General features: G+C 45.5%; 1 protein-coding gene across 1 annotated transcript in view; it reads right to left on the bottom strand.

The window, feature by feature from the left end:
- The window catches only part of ADGRD2 (adhesion G protein-coupled receptor D2), a 385952-nt gene that overhangs the window by 136197 nt on the left and 224044 nt on the right, over positions 1-25711 (bottom strand). The window contains exons 19-20 of the mRNA XM_077283561.1: positions 5300-5415; positions 2574-2694 (exon numbers count right to left, since the gene is read on the bottom strand). Coding sequence (XP_077139676.1) covers positions 2574-2694; positions 5300-5415 — 237 coding nt within the window. The remainder of the gene's footprint in view (positions 1-2573; positions 2695-5299; positions 5416-25711) is intronic.

The raw sequence follows: 25711 nt of genomic DNA, 5'->3' as shown, positions 1-25711 counted from the left end.
ATTCCTGTGTGTTTATTTTATATGCCCTGGATTAAGTGCTGAGTAAAGGAGTTGATGTTGAAAAGTTGGAACCAGACTGATTTATTTTGTGGAACTGTCTGTGAGGAATACATCACCGTACCAGGCAAGTTCAGATGGCGATGAGGAACAGCACAGAGGAACTCAGGAAGGTACACATGTTTGTATGGAGGGGGAAGGCTAGAGAGTGAAAAGGATTGCCATCGGCCATGACTATGGCCCTAGCTCCTCCATCCTACACGAGAACCCGGATGCCTGGAACTCCGATAACCAGGTGTCTGGCGCCGCAGTTGGATGTATTGCAGCTGTGTGACAGTTAACACATGCATGGAGAGCCTGTGTGTTGTGACTGTCTCACGGCCGCAAAACATGCAGCGGAGGCGCCGGACAACTGTTTAGCCAGAGCGCTCCTGGCATCCAGGTTCCCGCTGCAGCTTCATCCGTAAGGACTATAGCTTTGATATTTCTTTGTACTGTGTTTTCTGTTCTATAGAGGTATAGTAATATTCATATTGAATTTTAGTGGTCATCGCCTGTGTGTAGCAGAAATGCTCACTTGATAGGAGCACCGACCACCAGGTGGCGCTCATAGCAATCTGGCAATGACAACCATAGATGTCCGTTTCAGACCTCTGAGTGTGATGCCGACCCATCAGTGACCCGCGATCATGTGACAGGGTCACCGATGGGCAGGATTTACGAAGCGTTTTCTGTAAGCGTGAGTTAAATGCCGCTGTCAGAAATAAACAGCGGCATTTAACTGGTTAACAGCTGCAGGTGGACCGCGATTCTACCCGCGGCTCTTGCGGGCTCATGTCAGCTGTATTTATCAGCTGACATGTACCCGGAAAGGCGCGGGCTCAGGGCCCGAACCAAAAAGAGGAAGTCCAACATGGGCATACTATTGCACCCGATGTTAGAAAGGGGTTAAACTGCATGAGTAAACCTAGTGAGGAGCTTACGAGCCGAAACAACCTGAAGAGTGGTCATGTCACGTTTTTTAGCCGATGAACAGTTTTCCAAGCCTGAAGCTGTTAAAAGAAGCTAAAAATACTGAACACATGAATTAATAATATGAGTGCTAATGGCAAGTGCAGGAAGTGACAGTCAGTCAGAGCGAGGGCAACATTGAGTAAAGCAGCAGGACTTGGGCTGCTAGGGACAACGTGAGTTTAATACTTGGGGAGGTGGATTGCCGTAAAAACCCTTCCGTGTGATTCCGTCTCTTGGCCAGGAGCAACCATGAGATGGATGTCGAGGGCCAGAGGTATACTGAGCTTGTGAAGCTACAGGGAAAGATGGACTCAGACTACATAAGAAAGTTTTGCAATCCAGATATATTGTTAGAGGTGAGGAAGATTCCCTAGGGTTAGGAAAACCAAAAAGAGGGACATGCCACCTATAGCGAGAACCAGAGCTGAAGTTGTTTCTGGTACCTGTGGGAAAGCAGACAATTCGTTGGGCCTTATCCTCTGTATCTGCTTGTAAATACTGTACAGACTGCCATTCTCAAAGTAAAAGTTTGGTTTTTATGAACCACGTGTCTCCTGGATTAATTGCTGCTCTGGTTCCAGAAGAAGGATTCCTGGAGTCAAAAGAGGCCTGCAGGCCAGAATTAAGTGGAAAGCACCACATACACAGCAGCACACCAGGACTGAGAAACACCTTGTCTGTAGGATTCCAGAGCGAGTGGGGACCAAAGCTCGCACACTACTACCCGCTTGGGCATCTTACAGTATCTCAGCCATATATGTTTGACTCTGAAATGCTGCTTGTTTCAGAAACAAAGCAAACTTTAACAAGCGTGGGCGACAGAGACCACATTGTACAGTAGTCAGACAGGCAAGTCCCTGGTGGTTTCTCCCGCAGTGGCTTCACTGTGAAAATTTGGGGGATTAAATTTGAAAACCAGCAGTCCATGTAAGTTTGAGTGGTAAAAGTTGATAGCATTAAAATTGGAGATTTGTGGATAACATCCGCGCTGCTGAAAAATTAGGAATCCAGACATATTGAAGATAAAAGATGGTGGTTTATTCTCAACATGTTTCAAAGTCAATAGGACTTCTTCCTCAGGAGGTGTACACCTGTACACTGGTATTAACTCCTGAGGAAGAAGTCCTATTGACTTCGAAATGCGTTGAAAATAAACCACCATGTTTTATCTTCAATATGTCTGGATTCCTAATTTTTCAGCAGCACAGATGTTATCCACAAATCTCCAATTTTAATGCTCTTGATTTGGTCACCGGTTTGACCCATGAATAGACTTGATAGAGTTGACAGCAGCTGTCAACTCTATCGAATCTATATGCCCCATTATAAAAAAAAAAAAAACCTCAGGTGAGTGCAATCTGATTACATACTTTTGAATCTCCGTCAGATAAGACCCTATTTCTGCTTTTCTCTCCTACAGTCTCTTTTTGGTGGTAAAAGTTGATGACATATCGTATGAGATACTATATCATAAAATATGGGTTTCAGTTTGGTTTTGTTTTTGGAATGGTTTTTAAAAAATTTAAAAAAAATAACTATGGAATATGTACAAAATCTCATACCTGGAATGCATTTAGGAAAATGAAAACATACGCCCAGATAACACTTATATGGACCAAAACACCACACAGCCAAGTCAGTCCCAACACAGGAAGGAGCACAATAATGGGCTTTGCAGTGGCCCTGCAAATAGAAAAAAAGTGTATGAATACATTAGGTATTAGTTTGCTTTCATAGGATTAAACAATAAAATGTATGAATTGTAGACAAGGCAAAGTGTGTAAAACGTTAGCTTACTTGTCCACCACTAGTGAAATCTTCAGCTTCTGCTGCAACCTGCCGAATCCTAATGCACACATCAATAGGATTCGGCTCCAGCAAACACATGGCCGAGAGTATGAGATTTCCACGCTTGCGGTGATGTGCCAACTAAAGTCTTAATGTTCTATGGAGAGACGCGGATGAGACTCCAACTGGCACCTAACCACGATTGTACAAACCGCATACTTGCAGTCAAGTGGCAACTGCTGGAGCAGGCAAGGATTTGACAAGTCCTTTAAAATGTCAAAAATATTATTAAATCAAGCATTTATCTGCCCAAAACAGAGCGTTTAACACATCTTTAGGGTAATGAGCTTTATAATATCACTATTAAAAGTAGAGATGAGTTTATACATTTTGCAGAACCTGGCAACATCAATACACCGAGGTCAACAAGTGGGAACCCTACACATTTCCTCCTGTTATCATCCACGGCATCTCTTTTAATTAGTTGGCCTGGCATGACAATCATTGCACATTGATGCAAATATGACTTCACACCCAGCTGGCCAATCAAAAGGGAAGCCGGGGATGCCGGCAGGTAGGAGGTGGTTCACAGAGATCCCATCCGATGGCCAAAGAATACCGATGTGGCTGTTGGATTGGGGTCCCGCAAAAAGATTCACTTAACTCTGATTAAGAAGTAAATTGTGGTTAGTAACCACTTTCTATAAGCCCTTTAAAAGGACACTGATAAAATAGTTTGGGATACGCAGCCTGGTGTCTTGATGAGCTATAACTGCGCCAACCACACTTTACATGGATGGCCATTCATTTCAAAGGCTATGCTAACTGCTGTAGCCCGGCTGCTGCAGATTCTCCCATGATTACTGTTCAACGGGACCTATGGAGTTCAGTTGGAAAACTTAATTTATAAGAGGTTAGGTTCATCTCTTTCATCCCACATCAGTGCCATACAACACTATATAGGTATTTGTGGTGACTGGTACTGTATAAAAAAAAAAATACACATGGAAATTCTTCTCATTTTTTGCTGAAACATCTTAGCTTGTTGAATTCATCTAAATGGACTGGCTAAGTTTAATATGCTCTAATCTTTTTTTTTTTTTTTTTTTTACATTTTTTATCCTACTTTTATGTATTTTTGATAATATACTTTGTCCATATTCTCACTGAGCTGGCGTTTTTCGGCACAAGTTATGTGCAGCCGACTATTGTATCAAGTGCCATACATACATGACGTACATGATATTGAGGAAAATAGAAAAAAAATGGAGTCCAACTCAACAGGATGGGATTTTCCTTTTCTTTTTCAAAAGAAATTATAGTGCATACAAAAGAAAAATGTACATGGTCGACATGTTTCGACTGCACTAGGCAGTCTTACTCATGATAATGATATTGCATTGCTCTGGTGTTCCCCCAATATACAAGTTATCACGAAACAACTTATTTATGTTTGTGGTATAGAGTTGAGGAATAACCAACTTGGGGTCAAGATATAGTAGAACAAAATACATAAGATTTGGACTTAAAGTGATTAATAAAGTCTTAAACAACCACTTTAAAGCTCCATTAAAAAAAACAATGTATACTCCCCTCCCACAGCTGTGCCGTTCCAGTGATGTTGGCACTACTATTCGCAGAGGCTCACCTGATTGTTGTGTCACACGACCGCTGCAGCCAATCAGGAGTCACAGATCAATGGCAGTTTTTACTGTTTCATTAGAGCAAACATTCCCTCTAACAGAATATTGATGAGTTGCAAATAGAGATGAGCGAACCCGTGGATGTTCGGGTTCGCCGAGCATATAGTAAAAAGTTTGGTTTGGGTCAGAACTTTACCCCGGACCCAAACCCAATTGAAATCAATGTGGTCCCGAACTTCAGTGCTTTAAAAAGGATGAAAAATGCTCATAGTGAAGGCTAGTGGAATGCAAAAGGGAGCTAAATGGGGATAAGAGAAGGACTATTGCCCTGCAAAAACCTGTGAAAATAAATAAAATACAGTAAAATGTGTTCGATACAAACACGGAGCTTTCCGGTTCAAGATCGCTCATCCCTTGTTGCAGTCGGGGCTGCCGATTGGCTGCAGTAGTTAAGTGGCCCACCTGGAATAGCAGTGCAGACATTGCTGGAATGGCGACACTGTGGGAGGAGGGTATAGATTGTTTTTATCTCCTATGAAGTGATTTAGCAGGGATTGTCAAATAGTGGACAAGCCCTTTAAGTTTCCTTAGACATAGAAATTCCAATTTTTGCATACTGTATGGATAATCCAGTAATCTACAGAACAATATGGCATTTATTTACAAGGGAACAGAATTGTCCAGCAATATCTTCTGAACTCTTAATCAGACAATGGAGATAGGACTCTGCACTAAGATCTCACCAATATTTAAAAAAGTCGATCAACTCAAATAATTAAAGCTCATAACCCATAGGTTTCCAAAAACCCTTCAGGACAATCAACAGGACCTTTCTTATTCAACTCAAGTCAACTCACCAGACCTGAATGCCAATCTGTTTCTCTAAGCTGCAGTTGGGTGTCAGCATCTTAGAACGCCGACGGGCACTCGAGACTGTAACCATCACGACTCGAAATAGGACAAATGTATTGACCTGTAAGGATGAAAAATGGAAAGAGTTATAGTAGACTGACATACAAAGTAATCATATTTAATATAATAAAAAAGTCATCATCGCTCAATTTTACAAGTTAGATATCAGTTCAAAGATGACTTATGTTCTCAATTTACAATTGAAGCCATTATAGCGGAGATAGAGAGAAGTGGCTGCCAGCTGATACCACTCCAATACTCAAGAGCACCCCCAGATGAACTCAAATATAAGTGAAGAAAGCTTTAATGTGGTGCCCCTGAGGGTCCAGTCGCCACAGAGGTACTGCACCTCAGCCAGAGGTGTGGTGCCTCAACTCTCTGGTAAGGAGGGGACACTATACAGAACCCTGACACTAGCACCCATCACTAGACCTCTCCAGGCAAGGGAGGGATTAGGTTGGTGTGGGTGGAAAAAGTGGAGAAGGGGAGGAGTTAAGTTAGTAAATGAAAAGAAGCGAGGGTGAGACGTTCGGTGAGGAAAAAGAGAAGAAGACAGTGAGGAGAGGGAGAGAAGGGAGAGGAGCTCCCAGAAGGAACAAGAGGGTCCTAGGGGCACGGGAAGTGTGGAAAACACCTGTGGGGCCCATATCCACGCTGACAGTAGTCAGGTGGAAGGACCAGGTTGCAGTAGGGGACTGGCCCCAAATTAGTGGAGGAACTGAACTCCAAGTCCCAGCTAGAAATCCGGAGGCTGTTGTATCTGCATGTGCGACAGCCACATTCACACATATCTCGCTAAAAAGGGAGCCAAAGAGGGTCAAGGGGACAGTGAGGACACCGCCAGAGAGTTGGCTGGACCACTGACCAGGAGGACACAGCACCTGGCTGAGTACTGTTCTCTGAGAACTACGAGTAAAACGTGAAACTGCACCCTGCTGTGTCCTCAATTCTTTCCTGCGTCACTTGCCCTGCACTACTACCATCAATCAGTAACTTTACTTAACACCTTTAACCACCCTGGGGCCTAGCTCTACCCGGGGAGAGCTGTAACAATTCAGCTGCATCGCCATCTGCCCCAGTGAATCTGAACTGCAGCGTCGACTATTCCTGGCCGAACACCACGGGTCACGTCACGAACAACTCCCTTATCCCATATAAACTTTAATCTCATACACAAATTATCCTTTTATTATTTTATTGCGCGCCCAAGGCCATGGACCGGGTTACCGCTGCCATGACCACCCCTTTAGGAACTGTATGACCCGGTTCCGGGTACCCCACGGCCCTCGTGGAAGTCGCATTAACATACAGTCATTTTGTCTTAAAATGATGTTGAAAAATACACATTTTCCATCATGGCGTCAACATTGTTATAGCCTGTTAACCCATTTCAAGGTTAACTGCACCAATCATTTGGGATTAGTTTTTTGACCCTGAGAAACCAGGAATTGAGAGGGAAAATGTGTTGGAACGGTAAGAAGGGTTTAATTAGCTTCCGATTAGAGCCAGCATTTACTGATGGGTCTTTTCAAGGGAGAGACTCTACTTTTAGGTAGTAATAACATTACACAGTAAAGACAGAAGACCCAAACCTTATCAAATAATTTATTAAGGATGTGTGCTTTTTTGCTGTTTTTTTTTTTTTTTTTTTTTACTGCTGCTAAAAGCTGATCTCTTGGCCGTAAAGAAAAAAAAAAGCTGGCTTTTTGCTGCTTTTCAGGATCCTAAAGGTCATCTTTGCTTCCACCATATAAGCATGAACAATACAAGGTTTTAGAACACCAATGCAAGACATCTGTGACACCATAAAACATTTTTTTTTAAATGGCAATATGATCAAATGAATAATAATAATCTTTATTTTTTATTGCGCTAACATATTCCGCAGCACTTTACAGTTTGCACACATTATGGTTGCTGTCCCTGATGGGGCTCACAATCTAGAATCCCTATCAGTATGTCTTTGGAATATGGGAGGAAACAGGAGAACCCGGAGGAAACCCACGCAAACACGGGGAGAACATACAAACTCCTTGCAGACGTCCTTGGTGGGATATGAACCCAGGACTCCAGCGCTGCAAGGCTGCAGTGCTATCCACTGAGCCACCATGCTGGCCTTAATTATTAAGTGGAAAATGTTTTTCAGGTCTGAAAAAATAGTTAAAAAAAATAAAAATAGTAACTATTCTGAACAAAAAAATTCTAAGAGTTAATGAAAAAATACAAAATTGCACATTTATAAAAACAACTTGGGGAGTTGAATTGGTTGGGTGTGGTTTACGTAACAGTGATAGTGGATTGAGTTAGTCAGGCATTGTATACTTTCACACACTGGTCGGGCATTGTTTACATTTACACATTGGTAGGGCATTGAGTTGGTGTAATAGAAGAAAACAATTCCTCCTCATGAAGAACAATTCCTTTTGAAGGAGCAGAATTGAGAATGAAATCTGTATGCCCCAAAGAATGGGGACTTACCAACAGATTCATGACAATGGTCATTCACAGCAAATTCAGCTGGAGGTAAGTAATAAACCCCATATTCCTGATTCTCAGAGACAAAAGGCTATGTGCACATGTTGAAGATTTTGATGTGGATCCGCAGTGTTTTTGGACCCGCGGAATTGCATCAAATCTGCAGTGTAGTACACAAGCAATGTTAGTCAATGTGAAATTGACATTTGATGTGCACATGCTGCGGAAAAAAATGCAGCATGTGGAATGGCCACAAAGGTCTCCCAATCTGACCCCCTTAGACTTATCTTTTGGGTCATCTGAAGGCAATTGTCCATGCTGTGAAGATACGAGATGCGCAGCATCTGAAACAACGGCTACTGGAATCCTGTGCTAGCATTTCTTCTGCTGTGTTGCCATCAGTGTGTCAAGAGTGGGAGAAGAAAGTTGCATTGACAATCTAGCACAATGGGCAGCACTTTGAACACATTTTATAAGTGGTAATAAACTTGTAAATAACTCATGAAAGAATAAATTTACGTTAAAACCAAGCACACCATTATTTTTCTTGTGAAATTCTCAATATGTTTGATGTGTCGCATGACCTTCTTCCCATTGGAAAAAATAAAGTTGGATCCAAAATGGCCAACTTCAAAATGGCCGCCATGGTCACCACCCATCTTGATATCACCAACCATTTCCTTTTATTTAGGTGTAACCGTATAAAATGTCCCACCCTGTACTAGGGAGGTAGGAGCAGGCCACCTTTTTGAAAGATACTACACTTTATCTTCGCCAAAAGTCCAATAATCGATTAACAGTGAAAGCACGCAGAAAGATGTAGCTTGTACATGTGAACACATGACATGGTAATTACACTAATTTAACAACAGTTCTGAATACACAATACAGCAGAGATTTATCCGTTACCAGATATAATTTATTCTGAATTTTAACAGACTCTAAATATATTTTCTTTTATGATCGGTGATTACTATGACCGGATGTACTGCCCCCTAAAAAACTGTTGCCACTCTTCAAACGCCCACTTTATTGCACACGGATACCATTTACTAGGAGATGCACCCTGCAACAATATAGCTCCAATCTCCACTTCAGAAGCATCGACCTCTACAATGAATGACTGAGTGATGTCAGGCTGTATAAGAATCAGTGCAGAAGCAAAACATTTCTTTAAGTTATCAAATGCCTCACTGGCCGGACTGGATCATTTGAAAAAGTCCATCCGTTTCCTGGTCATAATCGTCAGAGGTTTAGCCACTACCGAAAAGTTCTTGATGACCTTATGGTAGAAATTAGAAAAAACTAAAAACCTTTGTAAAGCTTTTTAGTCTTCTGGATGATCCAAATTCAGGACCACCCAGACTTTCACCAGATCCATGTGAAAACCGGTGGGCGATAAGCAATAGCCCAGAAAAGGTATCTCCTCACGTGAGAACATACAAATACTCAGAGACAATAAATTGTCAAACCAGAGCAATGTAAGACCTGCCTGACATGAATCTGATGTGATTCGAGGTCAGGCAAATAAATATATCATAAAATCAATATATCATCAAGATAGATCACCACATATCTACCTGCCATTTGACAAAAAATGTAATTTACAAAGTGCTTGAAAGATGGTGGGATCATTAGTCAACTCAAATGGCATCGTAAGATTTTAATAGTGTCCTTCACATGCATTAAAGGCTGTCTTCCACTCATGCCCCCTCCTTAATACTATTGAGATTATATGCCCCCCTGAGGTCCAGTTTAGAAAACCATTTTGCCCAAAAGATTTGGTTAGAGAGGTCCGTAAAGAGAGGGAAAGGATATGGATCCCAGACAGTGGAGCATAATCCCCCATATTTTTTCTTAAAGAAAAAACCTGCTGCAACAGGAGATGAGGAAGGTCTGTTATGACGCTTTGCCAGCTTTCTGTGATATAGTCCTTCATGGTCTGCCTCTCCAGACCAGAAATATTACATACAGTGGGGAAAAAAGTATTTAGTCAGCCACCAATTGTGCAAGTTCTCCCACTTAAAAAGGTCATACAATAGAGGACATCTCACGGAAATGGTTTGTAGAATATCTTCTTTGTCATACAGGCCTCATCCACACTCAAACAACTCTTTCTGCTGTGACTAACGAGATTCAGCATGCCATAGTTCACATTGCAATTTACTGTAGATGAAATTCAGCTGTTTGCAGAGCTGGTGCAGTTTAAAATCTATTTTTTGTTGTTGCTAATACTGTGCTCCTACCCAGGGCCGGACTGGCCATAGGGCAGTTCTGGCAAATGCCAGAAGGGCCGATGGCAGTAGTGGGCCGCTCGAATGTGCCGCTGTCGGCACACTCCCCACGCTGTCGCGGCACACTCCCGGCCCCGCATTCAACTATACCGGCGTCATAGACGCCGGTACAGTTGAATGCAATGATGGAGGAGAGAGCGTCTGCTGACGCCCCCTCTCCCATCATTCCCCGCTCTGCCTGCCGCTGACACTGCGGGTGCGCGATGACGTCATATCATCGCGCACCTGCTGTGTGACCGGGCGGGCAGACTGCGACTGCTGAGACCAGAGCCAGAGCAGCGCGGGACACGAGGAGAGCGGTGAGTAGAGTGTTTGTTTTTTTTTATCAATGAGTGATGACTGGATTGTGGAGCTATTGGGGGGGGCTGCCTGCCTGCATTACTTTCTATGGGGGCTGCCTGCCTGCATTACTTTCTATGGGGGCTGCCTGCCTGCATTACTTTCTATGGGGGCTGCCTGCCTGCATTACATTCTATGGGGGCTGCCTGCCTGCATTACATTCTATGGGGGCTGCCTGCCTGCATTACATTCTATGGGGGCTGCCTGCCTGCATTACATTCTATGGGGGCTGCCTGCCTACATTACATTCTATGGGGGGCTGCCTGCCTGCATTACATTCTATGGGGGGCTGCCTGCCTGCATTACATTCTATGGGGGGCTGCCTGCCTGCATTACATTCTATGGGGGCTGCCTGCCTGCATTACATTCTATGGGGGCTGCCTGCATTACATTCTATGGGGGCTGCCTGCCTGCATTACATTCTATGGGGGCTGCCTGCCTTACATTCTATGGGGGCTGCCTGCCTGCATTACATTCTATGGGGGCTGCCTGCCTGCATTACATTCTATGGGGGCTGCCTGCCTGCATTACTTTCTATGGGGGCTGCCTGCCTGCATTACATTCTATGGGGGCTGCCTGCCTGCATTACATTCTATGGGGGCTGTGCTGCATTATATTGTATGGTGTCTGCCTGCATTACATTCTATGGGGGCTGGCTGCATTCCATTCCATGGGCCTGTGCTGCATTATATTCTATGGGGCTGGCTGCATTCCATTCCATGGGCCTGTGCTGCATTATATTCTATGGGGCTGGCTGCATTCCATTCTATGGGCCTGTGCTGCATTATATTCTATGGGGCTGTGCTGCATTACATTCTATGGGGCTGTGCTGCATTACATTCTATGGGGCTGTGCTGCATTACATTCTATGGGGGCTGCCTGCATTACATTCTATGGGGGCTGCGCTGCATTATATTGTATGGTGGCTGCCTGCATTACATTCTATGGGGGCTGGCTGCATTCCATTCCATGGGCCTGTGCTGCATTATATTCTATGGGGCTGGCTGCATTCCATTCCATGGGCCTGTGCTGCATTATATTCTATGGGGCTGGCTGCATTCCATTCTATGGGCCTGTGCTGCATTATATTCTATGGGGCTGGCTGTATTACATTGTATGGTGGCTGTGCTGCATTATATTGTATGGGGCTGTGCTGCATTATATTCTATGGGGCTGTGCTGCATTATATTCTATGGGGCTGTGCTGTATTACATTCTATGGGGCTGTGCTGCATTTAATTCTATGGGGCTGGCTGCATTACATTCTATGGGGGCTGTGCTGCATTACATTCTATGGGGCTGGCTGCATTACATTCTATGGGGGCTGTGCTGCATTACATTCTATGGGGACTGTGCTGCATTAAATTCTATGGGGATGTTCTGTATTACATTCTATGGGGCTGGCTGCATTACATTCTATGGGGCTGTGCTGTATTACATTCTATGGGGGCTGTGCTGTATTACATTCTATGGGGGCTGTGCTGCATTACATTCTATGGGGACTGTGCTGCATTAAATTCTATGGGGCTGTTCTGTATTTCATTCTATGGGGCTGGCTGCATTACATTCTATGGGGGCTGTGCTGTATTACATTCTATGGGGGCTGTGCTGTATTACATTCTATGGGGCTGGCTGCATTACATTCTATGGGGGCTGTGCTGTATTACATTCTATGGGGGCTGTGCTGTATTACATTCTATGGGGGCTGTGCTGTATTACATTCTATGGGGGCTGTGCTGTATTACATTCTATGGGGGCTGTGCTGTATTACATTCTATGGGGGCTGTGCTGTATTACATTCTATGGGGGCTGTGCTGCATTACATTCTATGGGGCTGTTCTGTATTACATTCTATGGGGCTGGCTGCATTACATTCTATGGGAGCTGTGCTGTATTACATTCTATGGGGGCTGTGCTGTATTACATTCTATGGGGGCTGTGCTGCATTACATTCTATGGGGACTGTGCTGCATTAAATTCTATGGGGCTGTTCTGTATTACATTCTATGGGGCTGGCTGCATTACATTCTATGGGGGCTGGCTGCATTACATTCCATGGGGGCTGTGCTGTATTACATTCTATGGGGGCTGTGCTGTATTACATTCTATGGGGCTGGCTGCATTACATTCTATGGGGGCTGTGCTGTATTACATTCTATGGGGGCTGTGCTGTATTACATTCTATGGGGGCTGTGCTGCATTACATTCTATGGGGCTGTGCTGTATTACATTCTATGGGGGTTGTGCTGTATTACATTCTATGGGGGCTGTGCTGTATTACATTCTATGGGGGCTGTGCTGTATTACATTCTATGGGGGCTGTGCTATATTACATTCTATGGGGGCTGTGCTGTATTACATTCTATGGGGGCTGTGCTGTATTATAGTCTATGGGGGCTGTGCTGTATTATAGTCTATGGGGGCTGTGCTGTATTATAGTCTATGGGGGCTGTGCTGCATTATATTCTATGGGGCTGTGCTGCATTATATTCTATGGGGCTGTGCTGTATTACATTCTATGGGGCTGTGCTGCATTTAATTCTATGGGGCTGGCTGCATTACATTCTATGGGGGCTGTGCTGCATTACATTCTATGGGGCTGGCTGCATTACATTCTATGGGGGCTGTGCTGCATTACATTCTATGGGGACTGTGCTGCATTAAATTCTATGGGGATGTTCTGTATTACATTCTATGGGGCTGGCTGCATTACATTCTATAGGGGCTGTGCTGTATTACATTCTATGGGGGCTGTGCTGTATTACATTCTATGGGGGCTGTGCTGCATTACATTCTATGGGGACTGTGCTGCATTAAATTCTATGGGGCTGTTCTGTATTTCATTCTATGGGGCTGGCTGCATTACATTCTATGGGGGCTGTGCTGTATTACATTCTATGGGGGCTGTGCTGTATTACATTCTATGGGGCTGGCTGCATTACATTCTATGGGGGCTGTGCTGTATTACATTCTATGGGGGCTGTGCTGTATTACATTCTATGGGGGCTGTGCTGTATTACATTCTATGGGGGCTGTGCTGTATTACATTCTATGGGGGCTGTGCTGCATTACATTCTATGGGGCTGTTCTGTATTACATTCTATGGGGCTGGCTGCATTACATTCTATGGGAGCTGTGCTGTATTACATTCTATGGGGGCTGTGCTGTATTACATTCTATGGGGGCTGTGCTGCATTACATTCTATGGGGACTGTGCTGCATTAAATTCTATGGGGCTGTTCTGTATTACATTCTATGGGGCTGGCTGCATTACATTCTATGGGGGCTGGCTGCATTACATTCCATGGGGGCTGTGCTGTATTACATTCTATGGGGGCTGTGCTGTATTACATTCTATGGGGCTGGCTGCATTACATTCTATGGGGGCTGTGCTGTATTACATTCTATGGGGGCTGTGCTGTATTACATTCTATGGGGCTGGCTGCATTACATTCTATGGGGGCTGTGCTGTATTACATTCTATGGGGGCTGTGCTGTATTACATTCTATGGGGGCTGTGCTGTATTACATTCTATGGGGGCTGTGCTGTATTACATTCTATGGGGGCTGTGCTGTATTACATTCTATGGGGGCTGTGCTGTATTACATTCTATGGGGGCTGTGCTGCATTACATTCTATGGGGCTGTTCTGTATTACATTCTATGGGGCTGGCTGCATTACATTCTATGGGGGCTGTGCTGTATTACATTCTATGGGGGCTGTGCTGTATTACATTCTATGGGGGCTGTGCTGCATTACATTCTATGGGGACTGTGCTGCATTAAATTCTATGGGGCTGTTCTGTATTACATTCTATGGGGCTGGCTGCATTACATTCTATGGGGGCTGGCTGCATTACATTCTATGGGGGCTGTGCTGTATTACATTCTATGGGGGCTGTGCTGTATTACATTCTATGGGGCTGGCTGCATTACATTCTATGGGGGCTGTGCTGTATTACATTCTATGGGGGCTGTGCTGTATTACATTCTATGGGGGCTGTGCTGCATTACATTCTATGGGGCTGTGCTGTATTACATTCTATGGGGGTTGTGCTGTATTACATTCTATGGGGGCTGTGCTGTATTACATTCTATGGGGGCTGTGCTGTATTACATTCTATGGGGGCTGTGCTGTATTACATTCTATGGGGGCTGTGCTGTATTACATTCTATGGGGGCTGTGCTGTATTATAGTCTATGGGGGCTGTGCTGTATTATAGTCTATGGGGGCTGTGCTGTATTACATTCTATGGGGGCTGTGCTGTATTACATTCTATGGGGGCTGTGCTGTATTACATTCTATGGGGGCTGTGCTGTATTACATTCTATGGGGGCTGTGCTGTATTACATTCTATGGGGGCTGTGCTGTATTACATTCTATGGGGGCTGTGCTGTATTACATTCTATGGGGGCTGTGCTGTATTATAGTCTATGGGGGCTGTGCTGTATTATAGTCTATGGGGGCTGTGCTGCATTATATTCTATGGGGCTGTGCTGCATTATATTCTATGGGGCTGTGCTGTATTACATTCTATGGGGCTGTGCTGCATTTAATTCTATGGGGCTGGCTGCATTACATTCTATGGGGGCTGTGCTGCATTACATTCTATGGGGCTGGCTGCATTACATTCTATGGGGGCTGTGCTGCATTACATTCTATGGGGACTGTGCTGCATTAAATTCTATGGGGATGTTCTGTATTACATTCTATGGGGCTGGCTGCATTACATTCTATGGGGCTGTGCTGTATTACATTCTATGGGGGCTGTGCTGTATTACATTCTATGGGGGCTGTGCTGCATTACATTCTATGGGGACTGTGCTGCATTAAATTCTATGGGGCTGTTCTGTATTTCATTCTATGGGGCTGGCTGCATTACATTCTATGGGGGCTGTGCTGTATTACATTCTATGGGGGCTGTGCTGTATTACATTCTATGGGGCTGGCTGCATTACATTCTATGGGGGCTGTGCTGTATTACATTCTATGGGGGCTGTGCTGTATTACATTCTATGGGGGCTGTGCTGTATTACATTCTATGGGGGCTGTGCTGTATTACATTCTATGGGGGCTGTGCTGTATTACATTCTATGGGGGCTGTGCTGCATTACATTCTATGGGGCTGTTCTGTATTACATTCTATGGGGCTGGCTGCATTACATTCTATGGGGGCTGTGCTGTATTACATTCTATGGGGGCTGTGCTGTATTACATTCTATGGGGGCTGTGCTGCATTACATTCTATGGGGACTGTGCTGCATTAAATTCTATGGGGCTGTTCTGTATTACATTCTATGGGGCTGGCTGCATTACATTCTATGGGGGCTGGCTGCATTACATTCTATGGGGGCTGTGCTGTATTACATTCTATGGGGGCTGTGCTGTATTACATTCTATGGGGCTGGCTGCATTACATTCTATGGGGGCTGTGCTGTATTACATTCTATGGGGGCTGTGCTGTATTACATTCTATGGGGGCTGTGCTGCATTACATTCTATGGGGCTGTGCTGTATTACATTCTATGGGGGTTGTGCTGTATTACATTCTATGGGGGCTGTGCTGTATTACATTCTATGGGGGCTGTGCTGTATTACATTCTATGGGGGCTGTGCTGTATTACATTCTATGGGGGCTGTGCTGTATTACATTCTATGGGGGCTGTGCTGTATTATAGTCTATGGGGGCTGTGCTGTATTATAGTCTATGGGGGCTGTGCTGTATTACATTCTATGGGGGCTGTGCTGTATTACATTCTATGGGGGCTGTGCTGTATTACATTCTATGGGGGCTGTGCTGTATTACATTCTATGGGGGCTGTGCTGTATTACATTCTATGGGGGCTGTGCTGTATTACATTCTATGGGGGCTGTGCTGTATTACATTCTATGGGGGCTGTGCTGTATTACATTCTATGGGGGCTGTGCTGTATTATAGTCTATGGGGGCTGTGCTGTATTATAGTCTATGGGGGCTGTGCTGTATTACATTCTATGGGGACTGAGCTGTAATGCTGGATACAGCTGTAATTATATGTTATATAGTCGTGTTACACTCCCCTCACTTCTTGTAGCCTACAAGTGTACAAAGATATTATACAGTCACCATGCGACAAGTGGGCCTGTGTGACTTCAAATGCCAGGGCTGAATTTTAGTCCCAGTCCGGCCCTGCTCCTACCACAGTATCTGAGGAACATGACTGGAAAAGAGCGAGGCCATGGTGGAATTAGATTTGGTGTTCAAATGTATGTGGAGTAAGTAGTAGTGTTTGTGACAGCAATAGAGTCACGTCCTATGCAAAGACAACTGACAACTTCTGTTACTGGATTGGCTACTCCACTACCTTTCTTTGGCAGACACACAGCAGTACGCCTTGTTGATGAGGCCCACAAAGAGCATGTGCTTGAGTGTATGGCAAGCACAGCTTCAAGTGGCCTCTCCTCCTCCACCTCAACATCACACCCAGTACAGTCCACAGAGGAGGCACCTAAATTAAGCTTGCTTCCCCCTCACATCCCAACTCTCCAATCGTACAACTGACTGTATGGAACTACAGATGGGTGAGTCTGAACAGGTGTTCACACATTCTATGAAATGGTCATCAGAAGTGTACTCATAAGCTTCACAGAATCAAAAGGAGGAAATCTGAAACAATGCCCCAAATTTTTTTTAGTTTGGGTCTGGGGCAGGACGAAGTAAGGTCAGAGCAGCATCCTGACCCTCGTCATCAGACATTAATCCCCGGGAGGGGGAGGTGATACTGATGAGACTCATCTGAGGCTCAAGGGGACTGTACTGTGCTGTAAGGGCAGGAAAAGGAGGAGGGTGACTCCAAGGGCGAGGAATGTGATAACGGAGGATGATTATGATGATGAGGTAGTAGATCCTAGTTGGCGTGAACATAGAGCCACACAGCTGAGTAGGTCATCTGAGGAGGAGGTTACATTGCCCCGTACATTGCAGACATGTAGTGATGCAGCCACGAAAAGCAATGAATCCTCAGTCAGAACTGGGGCTGTGACCAGCAGCGTCCATGGGTCTGCAGCTCACAAAGGTGGCAAGGGTTGCCTAGCCTGGGCTTTTTTTTGACACTGCAAAGGATGCGCCAACTCACATAATCTGCCCTCTATGCAAAAAAAATAACTGAGTAGAGGATAATCTGCCCTCTATGCAAAAAAAATAACTGAGTAGAGGATAATCTGCCCTCTATGCAAAAAAAATAACTGAGTAGAGGTAAAAAGTGTGCTGCTGCTGCTGCTGCTACTACTACTTGTATGAACCTTCACATGCGCAATCAACATTAAAGGGAACCTGTCACCCCGTTTTTTCGGTATGAGATAAAAATACTGTTAAATAGGGCCTGAGCTGTGCATTACAATAGTGTAGTTTGTGGACCCCGATTCCCCACCTATGCTGCCGAAATACGTTACCAAAGTAGTCATTTTCGCCTGTCAATCAGGCTGGTCTGGTCAAAAGGGCGTGTTGTCTTCCCCCAGATTTTGCGTAGTTTTCCGTTGGTGGCGTAGTGGTGTGCGCATGTCCAAGGTCCAGAATCCTCTGCCAGGGGATTTAAAAGAGCGCGCTGTTCGTTATTCATTGGTGATCGGTGGGCGCGGCCATCTTCCTTTGGCCGCGCGTGCGCAGAAGCGGCGCTCTGCTGGCCGCGGCTTCAGGAAAATGGCCACGGGATGCCGCGCGTGCGCAGATGGATATCGCGGCGGCCATTTTCCTGAAGCCACGGCCAGCAGAGCGCCGCGGCCAGCAGAGCGCCGCTTCTGCGCACGCGCGGCCAAAGGAAGATGGCCGCGCCCACCGATCACCAATGAATAACGAACAGCGCGCTCTTTTAAATCCCCTGGCAGAGGATTCTGGACCTTGGACATGCGCACACCACTACGCCACCAACGGAAAACTACGCAAAATCTGGGGGAATACAACACGCCCTTTTGACCAGACCAGCCTGATTGACAGGCGAAAACGACTACTTTGGTAACGTATTTCGGCAGCATAGGTGGGGAATCGGGGTCCACAAACTACACTATTGTAAAGCACAGCTCAGGCCCTATTTAACAGTATTTTTATCTCATACCGAAAAAACGGGGTGACAGGTTCCCTTTAAGGTACCTTCACACTAAACGATATCGCTAGCGATCCGTGACGTTGCAGCGTCCTGGCTAGCGATATCGTTTAGTTTGACACGCAGCAGCGATCAGGATCCTGCTGTGATATCGCTGGTCGTTGAACAATGTTCAGAACTTTATTTGGTCGTCAGACCGGCGTGTATCGTCGTGTTTGACACCAAAAGCAACGATACCAGCAATGTTTTACACTGGTAACAAGGGTAAACATCGGGTTACTAAGCGCAGGGCCGCGCTTAGTAACCCGATGTTTACCCTGGTTACCAGTGTAAAATGTAAAAAAAACAAACTACATACTCACCTTCGCGTCCCCCGGCGTCCGCTTCCCACACTGACTGAGCGCCGTAAAGTGAAAGTGAAAGTACAGCACAGCGGTGACGTCACCGCTCTGCTGTTAGGGCCGGCGCTCAGTCAGTGTAGGAAGCGGACGCCGGGGGACGCGAATGTAAGTATGTAGTGTTTGTTTTTTTTTACATTTTACGCTGGTAACCAGGGTAAACATCGGGTTACTAAGCGCGGCCCTGCGCTTAGTAACCCGATGTTTACCCTGGTTACCCGGGGACCTCGGCATCGTTGGTTGCTGGAGAGCGGTCTGTGTGACAGCTCTCCAGCGATCAAACAGCGACGCTGCAGCGATCGGCATCGTTGTCGCTATTGCTTCAGAGTCGCTTAATGTGAAGGTACCTTTAGTTACTCTGGGAATCCCACTGTGCTAAAATGCGGACCAGCGGACCTCAACAACCATCAGCCACCCCATCAATTTAATCTGCTGCTTCTTCCTCCTCCTCTTACCGTGCCAACTATTGAAATGCAGGTCTTTGACCTCAGAACCTCGGGTTCTTTACCCGCTCCAGACATACTGACAGATCCCTCCGTCAGCTGTAATGGAAGCCGACATGCCTGCTGTTTTGACTGATCTCAGAGAGCGAGCACACTACAACTTTCCAATCCCCCGTATCATCACCTGCACCTATCTCACGGTCCAGCAGTTTGTCCGGTTCACCGTACTCCGCCTTCTCTCAGCACTGCAGCCAGCCCACAGTACCACAGTTGTGGTCATATAAAAGATTATTTCCTCCTACACATAAAGCTAAGAGGTTGGACTCCTCCATCTCCAATCTGCTGGCCACAGAAATGCTGCCTTTCAGCCTGGTAGATACAGATGGTTTCCGAAAAGTTGCTGGCTGTCACAGTAGCCAAGGTACAAATTGAGGAAGAACAGGTGATGGGTGAGCAGTAGAGTTGAGAGACTTACTTTTTTAGGATCGAGTTGGGTTTCGCGAAACCCGACTTTCTCAAGTCGGGTCGGGTGAAATCGGCCGATTATTGCGAAAAGTCGGGGGCCGACTGAAACACGAAACCCAACGCAAGTCAATGGGGAATCAAAGTCGGCAGAGAGTGGAGGACAGGAAAACACCTACGGTGCCCATTTTAATGCCAAAAGCATCAATTCTTGTTACTTAAGCTTGCCAATCTTAAATTTACCTCATAATAATAGTTAGGCATTGAAAATTGGGGGTCATTTGGCTAAAGTTGTGGGGGGGTAGGGCTGGTTCAAATTTTTCGTGGGCCCAGGAAACGCGGACTACGTCATGGCGGGGGAGCAGGGAGAGGTAAGTATTTCAACTTTGCAAGTGCTGTGATCCTGAGCAAGCAGGGGGGGCCCACTCGTTCGCATTGGCACTGGCACAGGGCCCCTCAAAGTACAGCGGTGTGTTTGACGGCGGTGGTGCCTCCCACCGGCAGAGACACTTTGCGTACTATGAGGGGCCCTGTGCCAGTGACGTCGCCAATGAGTATGCCCCCCACCTGATGAAGGAACCTGCACTTTCATCTGCACCTTCCTCTTTGTCCCCGTGTAAGGTGGTATAGTATGCGGGAAGGGGAACCTGACTTTCAGCAGGGTCAGATTCTGGCTGTGTAGAGTGCAAGGGGAATGTAGTGGTCTGGGTCAATGTACCAGCAGACTCATCTAGCAGTGGCTGGGCAACGGGCAGGATGAGGAGGAAACACAGATATAGGCCCAAATAATAAAGTGGGCTAAATGCAGTTCAAAATTGGTAACAGGACTAAACAGGCGGCATTGCTTTGTTCAGTGGAGGAAAACTGTAATAAGTGGCAGACACAGTTAGTAGGCCCAACCAAACAAGTAGGCCAAATGCAGTTTAATATTCAACACAGGATGAAAATTGCAGCTCAGCTTTGTTCAGTGGACAGTGGAGGAGAAAAGCAAGGAGCGGCAGACACCGTTAGTAGGCCCAACCAAACAAGTAGGCCAAATGCAGTTTAATATTCGACACAGGATGAAAATTGCAGCTCAGCTTTGTTCAGTGGACAGTGGAGGAGAAAAGCAAGGAGCGGCAGACACCGTTAGTAGGCCCAACCAAACAAGTAGGCCAAATGCAGTTTAATATACGAAACAGGATGAAACTGGCGGCTCAGCTTTGTTCAGCGGAGGACAATTGTAAGGAGTGGCGCAGACAGACTTAGTAGACCTAAAATAAAAAAGTAGGCTCAATGCAGTTCAAAATTGGTTACAGGAGTACACAGGCGGCATAGCTTTGTTCAGCGGAGGACAATTGTAAGGAGTGGCGCAAACACAGTTTGTAGGCCAACATTAAAAAACTAGGCTCCAAGCAGTTCAAAAATGGTAACAGGAGTAAACTGGCGGCATAGCATTGTTCAGTGGAGGACAGCTGTATTGAGTGGCGCAGACAGACACAGGTAGTAGGCCTAAAATAAAAAAGTAGGCTAAATGCAGTTCAAAATTGGTAACTGGAGTACATAGGTGTCATAGCTTTGTTCAGTGGAGGACAGCTGTATTAAGTGGCGCAGACAGACACATGTAGTAGGCCTAAAATAAAAAAGTAGGCTAAATGCAGTTCAAAATTGGTAACAGGAGTACACAGGCGGCATAGCTTTGTTCCGTGGAGAACAGCTGTATTGAGTGGCGCAGACAGACACAGGTAGTAGGCCTAAAATAAAAAAGTAGGCTAAACGCAGTTCAAAATTGGTAACTGGAGTAAACTGGCGGCATTGCTTTGTTCAGTGTCGGAAAATTGTAATGAGCAGCAGACTAAGTTAGTAGGCCCAAATAATAAAGTGGGCTAAATGTCAGCCAAAAAATTGTTCATAAGTAAAATGGTGGCATAGCTAGGTACAGGGGTGGGCTCCTCTGCTGAGTAGCAGACAGTGGTAGTAGGCGCAAAGTATTAACTGGTCTAAATGGAGGCCAGGGCACCTGTATATTTTAACTATCATCTATCATTTCAACAAATTTGTATTGGCAGTGCCATTGAAGGATTTAACAGCACAGACTACACAGTGGTGGAGCAGGGAGAGGTAAGTATTGCAAGTGGTAGAGCACTGTTTGAGCAGGGGGGAACACTCTCTCGTGGGCGGCGGTACTGGCACAGGGCCCCTCATATTACGACGGTGTGTCTGACGGTTGTGCACCAGCACCGTCAGAGACACTTCTTTGTACTATGAGGGACCCTGTGCCAGTGTCATTGCCCAAGAGTGGGCACACCCACCTGTCCAGGCAAACGGCACTCGCATGGGTGCTTGCGCCAAGTGGTGACCACGGTCCTGTGGGGGGAGTCAGCCCATTTAGGGAGGTATAAAAATGGCCTATGGTGGACATTCAGCAGCTGCAAATGGAGGAATTGGAGCAGTCAGTAAGAGGAGGCCAAAAGCAAGACATTTTTCATGCAAGCTACGTGTCAGCAGTAGGGTTGAGCGACTTACTTTTTTGGGGTCGAGTCGGGTTTTGCGAAACCCGACTTTGTCAAAAGTCGAGTCTAGGGTTGAGCGAAACGGGTCGATCATTTTCAAAAGTCGCCGACTTTTGGCTAAGTCGGCGTCTCATGAAACCCGATCCGACCCCTGTGCTTGTCGGCCATGCGGTACGCGACTTTCGCGCCAAAGTCGCGTTTCAATGACGCGAAAAGCGCCATTTCTCAGCCAATGAAGGTGAACGCAGAGTGTGGGCAGCGTGATGACATAGATCCTGGTCCCCACCATCTTAGAGAAGGGCATTGCAGTGATTGGCTTGCTGTCTGCGGCGTCACAGGGGCTATAAAGGGGCGTTCCCGCCGACCGCCATCTTACTGCTGCTGATCTGAGCTTAGGGAGAGGTTGCTGCCGCTTCGTCAGAAGCAGGGAGAGCGTTAGGCAGGGTCCACTAACCACCAAACCGCTTGTGCTGTAGCGATTTCCACTGTCCAACACCACCTTCGGTGTGCAGGAACAGTGGAAGCTATTTTTTTTTTTTTTTTCCTCAGCGCTGTAGCTCATTGGGCTGCCCTAGAAGGCTCCGTGATAGCTGTATTGCTGTGTGTACGCCACTGTGGAAACCAACTGCTTTTTTCAAAGCACATATCCTCTTCTTCCTTTCTGCACAGCTATCTTTTTTGTTTGTCCACACTTTTTATTTAATTTGTGCATCAGTCCACTCCTATTGCTGCCTGCCATACCTGGCTTAGATTACTGCAGGGAGATAGTAATTGTAGGACAGTCCCTGTTTTTTTTTTTTTGTTTTTTTTTTTGTGGGAGATTAAGATTGGCATTTCTGCTACAGTGCCATCCCTGTGTGTGCCATCTCTCACTGAGTGGGCCATAGAAAGCCTATTTATTTTTTCCGTGATTTGTGTTCTAAATTCTACCTCAACACAAAAACACTACATCAATCAGTGGTAGAAAAATATTGGCCTCAGTCAGGGCTTGTGTGCCACTGCTGTGTGTGCTATCTCTCATTCAGTGGGCTATAGAAAGCCTATTTATTTATTTATTTTTTTTCTTATTATTTGGTTTCTAAAGTCTCCCTGAAAAAAAAAAAAACAGTGGGAGAGTAATATTGCCCTTTCAGCTTGTGTGCCAGTCTTGACTCCTGGGTGTGCCACCTCTCTCTCATTCAGTGGGCCATAGAAAGCCTATTTATTTTTTTGGTTTTTTTAATATTATTTGGTTTCAAAAGTCTCCCTGAAAATAAAAAAAAAAAAACTTAAAAAAACAGTGGGAGAGTAATATTGCCCTTTCAGCTTGTGTGCCAGTCTTGACTCCTGGGTGTGCCACCTCTCTCATTCAGTGGGCCATAGAAAGTCTATTTATTTTTTTTTTTAAATATTATTGGGATTCTAAAGTCTCCCTTAAAAAACAAAAAATACATAAAAAAACAGTGGGAGAGTAATATTGCCCTTTCAGCTTGTGTGCCAGTCTTGACTCCTGGGTGTGCCACCTCTCTCATTCAGTGGGCCATAGAAAGCATTTTTTTTTTTTCCTTGATTTGTGTTCTAAAATCTACCTCAACACAAAAACACTACATCAATCAGTGGTAGAAAAATATTGGCCTCAGTCAGGGCTTGTGTGCCACTGCTGTGTGTGCTATCTCTCATTCAGTGGGCTATAGAAAGCCTATTTATTTATTTATTTTTTTTTCTTATTATTTGGTTTCTAAAGTCTCCCTGAAAAAAAAAACAAAAAAAAAAAAACAGTGGGAGAGTAATATTGCCCTTTCAGCTTGTGTGCCAGTCTTGACTCCTGGGTGTGCCACCTCTCTCTCATTCAGTGGGCCATAGAAAGCCTATTTATTTTTTTGGTTTTTTTAATATTATTTGGTTTCTAAAGTCTCCCTGAAAAAAATAAATAAATAAATTAGGTGGGAGATTAATATTGACATTAGTGCTTGAGTGACAGTCCTGCGTGTGTGTCATCTCTGTGATTTTGTGCCACAGAAAACAGAGTGTGTAACATTGTGCCTGATTTTCCTTGTGGTCTCACCAACCTGTTAAGGGATATTGAAATCATACTGAAGTTATAGCTCACCGTGTAAGTTGTTTGACAGCAACAAATAAAGTTACTTTGGTTAAGATTTTAAAACAATGAGGAAGTCTGGTGCAAGAGGTCGTCGTGGGCGTTCATTGTCAGCTGGTAATGATGGTAGTGGTAGTGGAGCATCAGGTGGTCGTGGGGATAAAAATATTCCACCTAAGTCTGGAGCTGTGGAGCCAGTTTCGTCGTCAGGCTACACAAGGCCTCGAACGCTCTCTTTTCTGGGAGTAGGAAAACCGCTTTTAAAGGCGGAGCAGCAACAGCAAGTTTTGGCTTACATTGCAGACTCAGCCTCTAGCTCTTTTGCCTCCTCTTCCGAAACTGGTAAATGTAAAAGCAGCGCGTCGCTTGTGGATGTTCACGGTCAGGGACAAGTCGCTTCCTTGTCCTCCTCAGCAAAAACTACAACAAGAGAGAAGGATGCAGCAGGCGACACAACGGGTCACTCCATGGAGCTCTTTACACATACCGTCCCTGGCTTAGAAAGTGAAACATTTAACAGGCCATGCCCATTACAAGTATATTCTGACATGGAGTGCACTGATGCACAGCCACAGCCAGAGTACTATGCTGCTCCTTTGACTCAGACCACCACATTGCCCTCTCAGGGTACAGATCCACAATCAGACCCTGATGAGACTATGTTGCCCCGCCACGAACGCTATACCACCGACCGACACAGTGACACAGACGAAGTTGCACACGAGCTCGAAGAGGAGGTAATAGATGACCCAGTTATTGACCCCGATTGGCAGCCATTGGGGGAACAGGGTGCAGGCGGCAGTAGTTCAGAAGCGGAGGTGGAGGAGGGGCCGCAGCAGGCATCAACATCGCAACAGGTTCCATCTGCCGGGCCCGTATCTGGCCCAAAACGCGTGTCAAAGCCAAAACCTGTTGGAGGACAGCGTGGCCATCCGGTTAAAGCTCAGTCTGCAATCCCTGAAAAGGGATCCGAGTCTAGGAAGAGTGCAGTCTGGCATTTTTTTAAACAACATCCAACTGATCAGCGCAAAGTCATCTGTCAAAAATGTTCAACTAGCTTAAGCAGAGGTCAGAATCTGAAAAGTCTAAATACTAGTTGCATGCATAGACACTTAACCACCATGCATTTTCAAGCCTGGACTAACTACCAAACGTCCCTTAAGGTTGTAGCACCCTCGGCCAATGAAGCTAGTCAGCAACGCAACATCCCTTCCGTCACTGTAAGGCCACCATTTTCCGCACCACCGGCAGTATCTGTGCAGGTTTCTTTGCCAGCCAAAAGCAGTCAGGGTCAGGGAAC

This window comes from Ranitomeya variabilis, chromosome 2 (genome assembly GCF_051348905.1).
Source record: "Ranitomeya variabilis isolate aRanVar5 chromosome 2, aRanVar5.hap1, whole genome shotgun sequence".
In the NCBI taxonomy this organism is placed as follows: domain Eukaryota; kingdom Metazoa; phylum Chordata; class Amphibia; order Anura; family Dendrobatidae; genus Ranitomeya; species Ranitomeya variabilis.
Note: the sequence above shows the minus strand (reverse complement) of the source record. Positions and strands in the feature narration are given on the sequence as shown.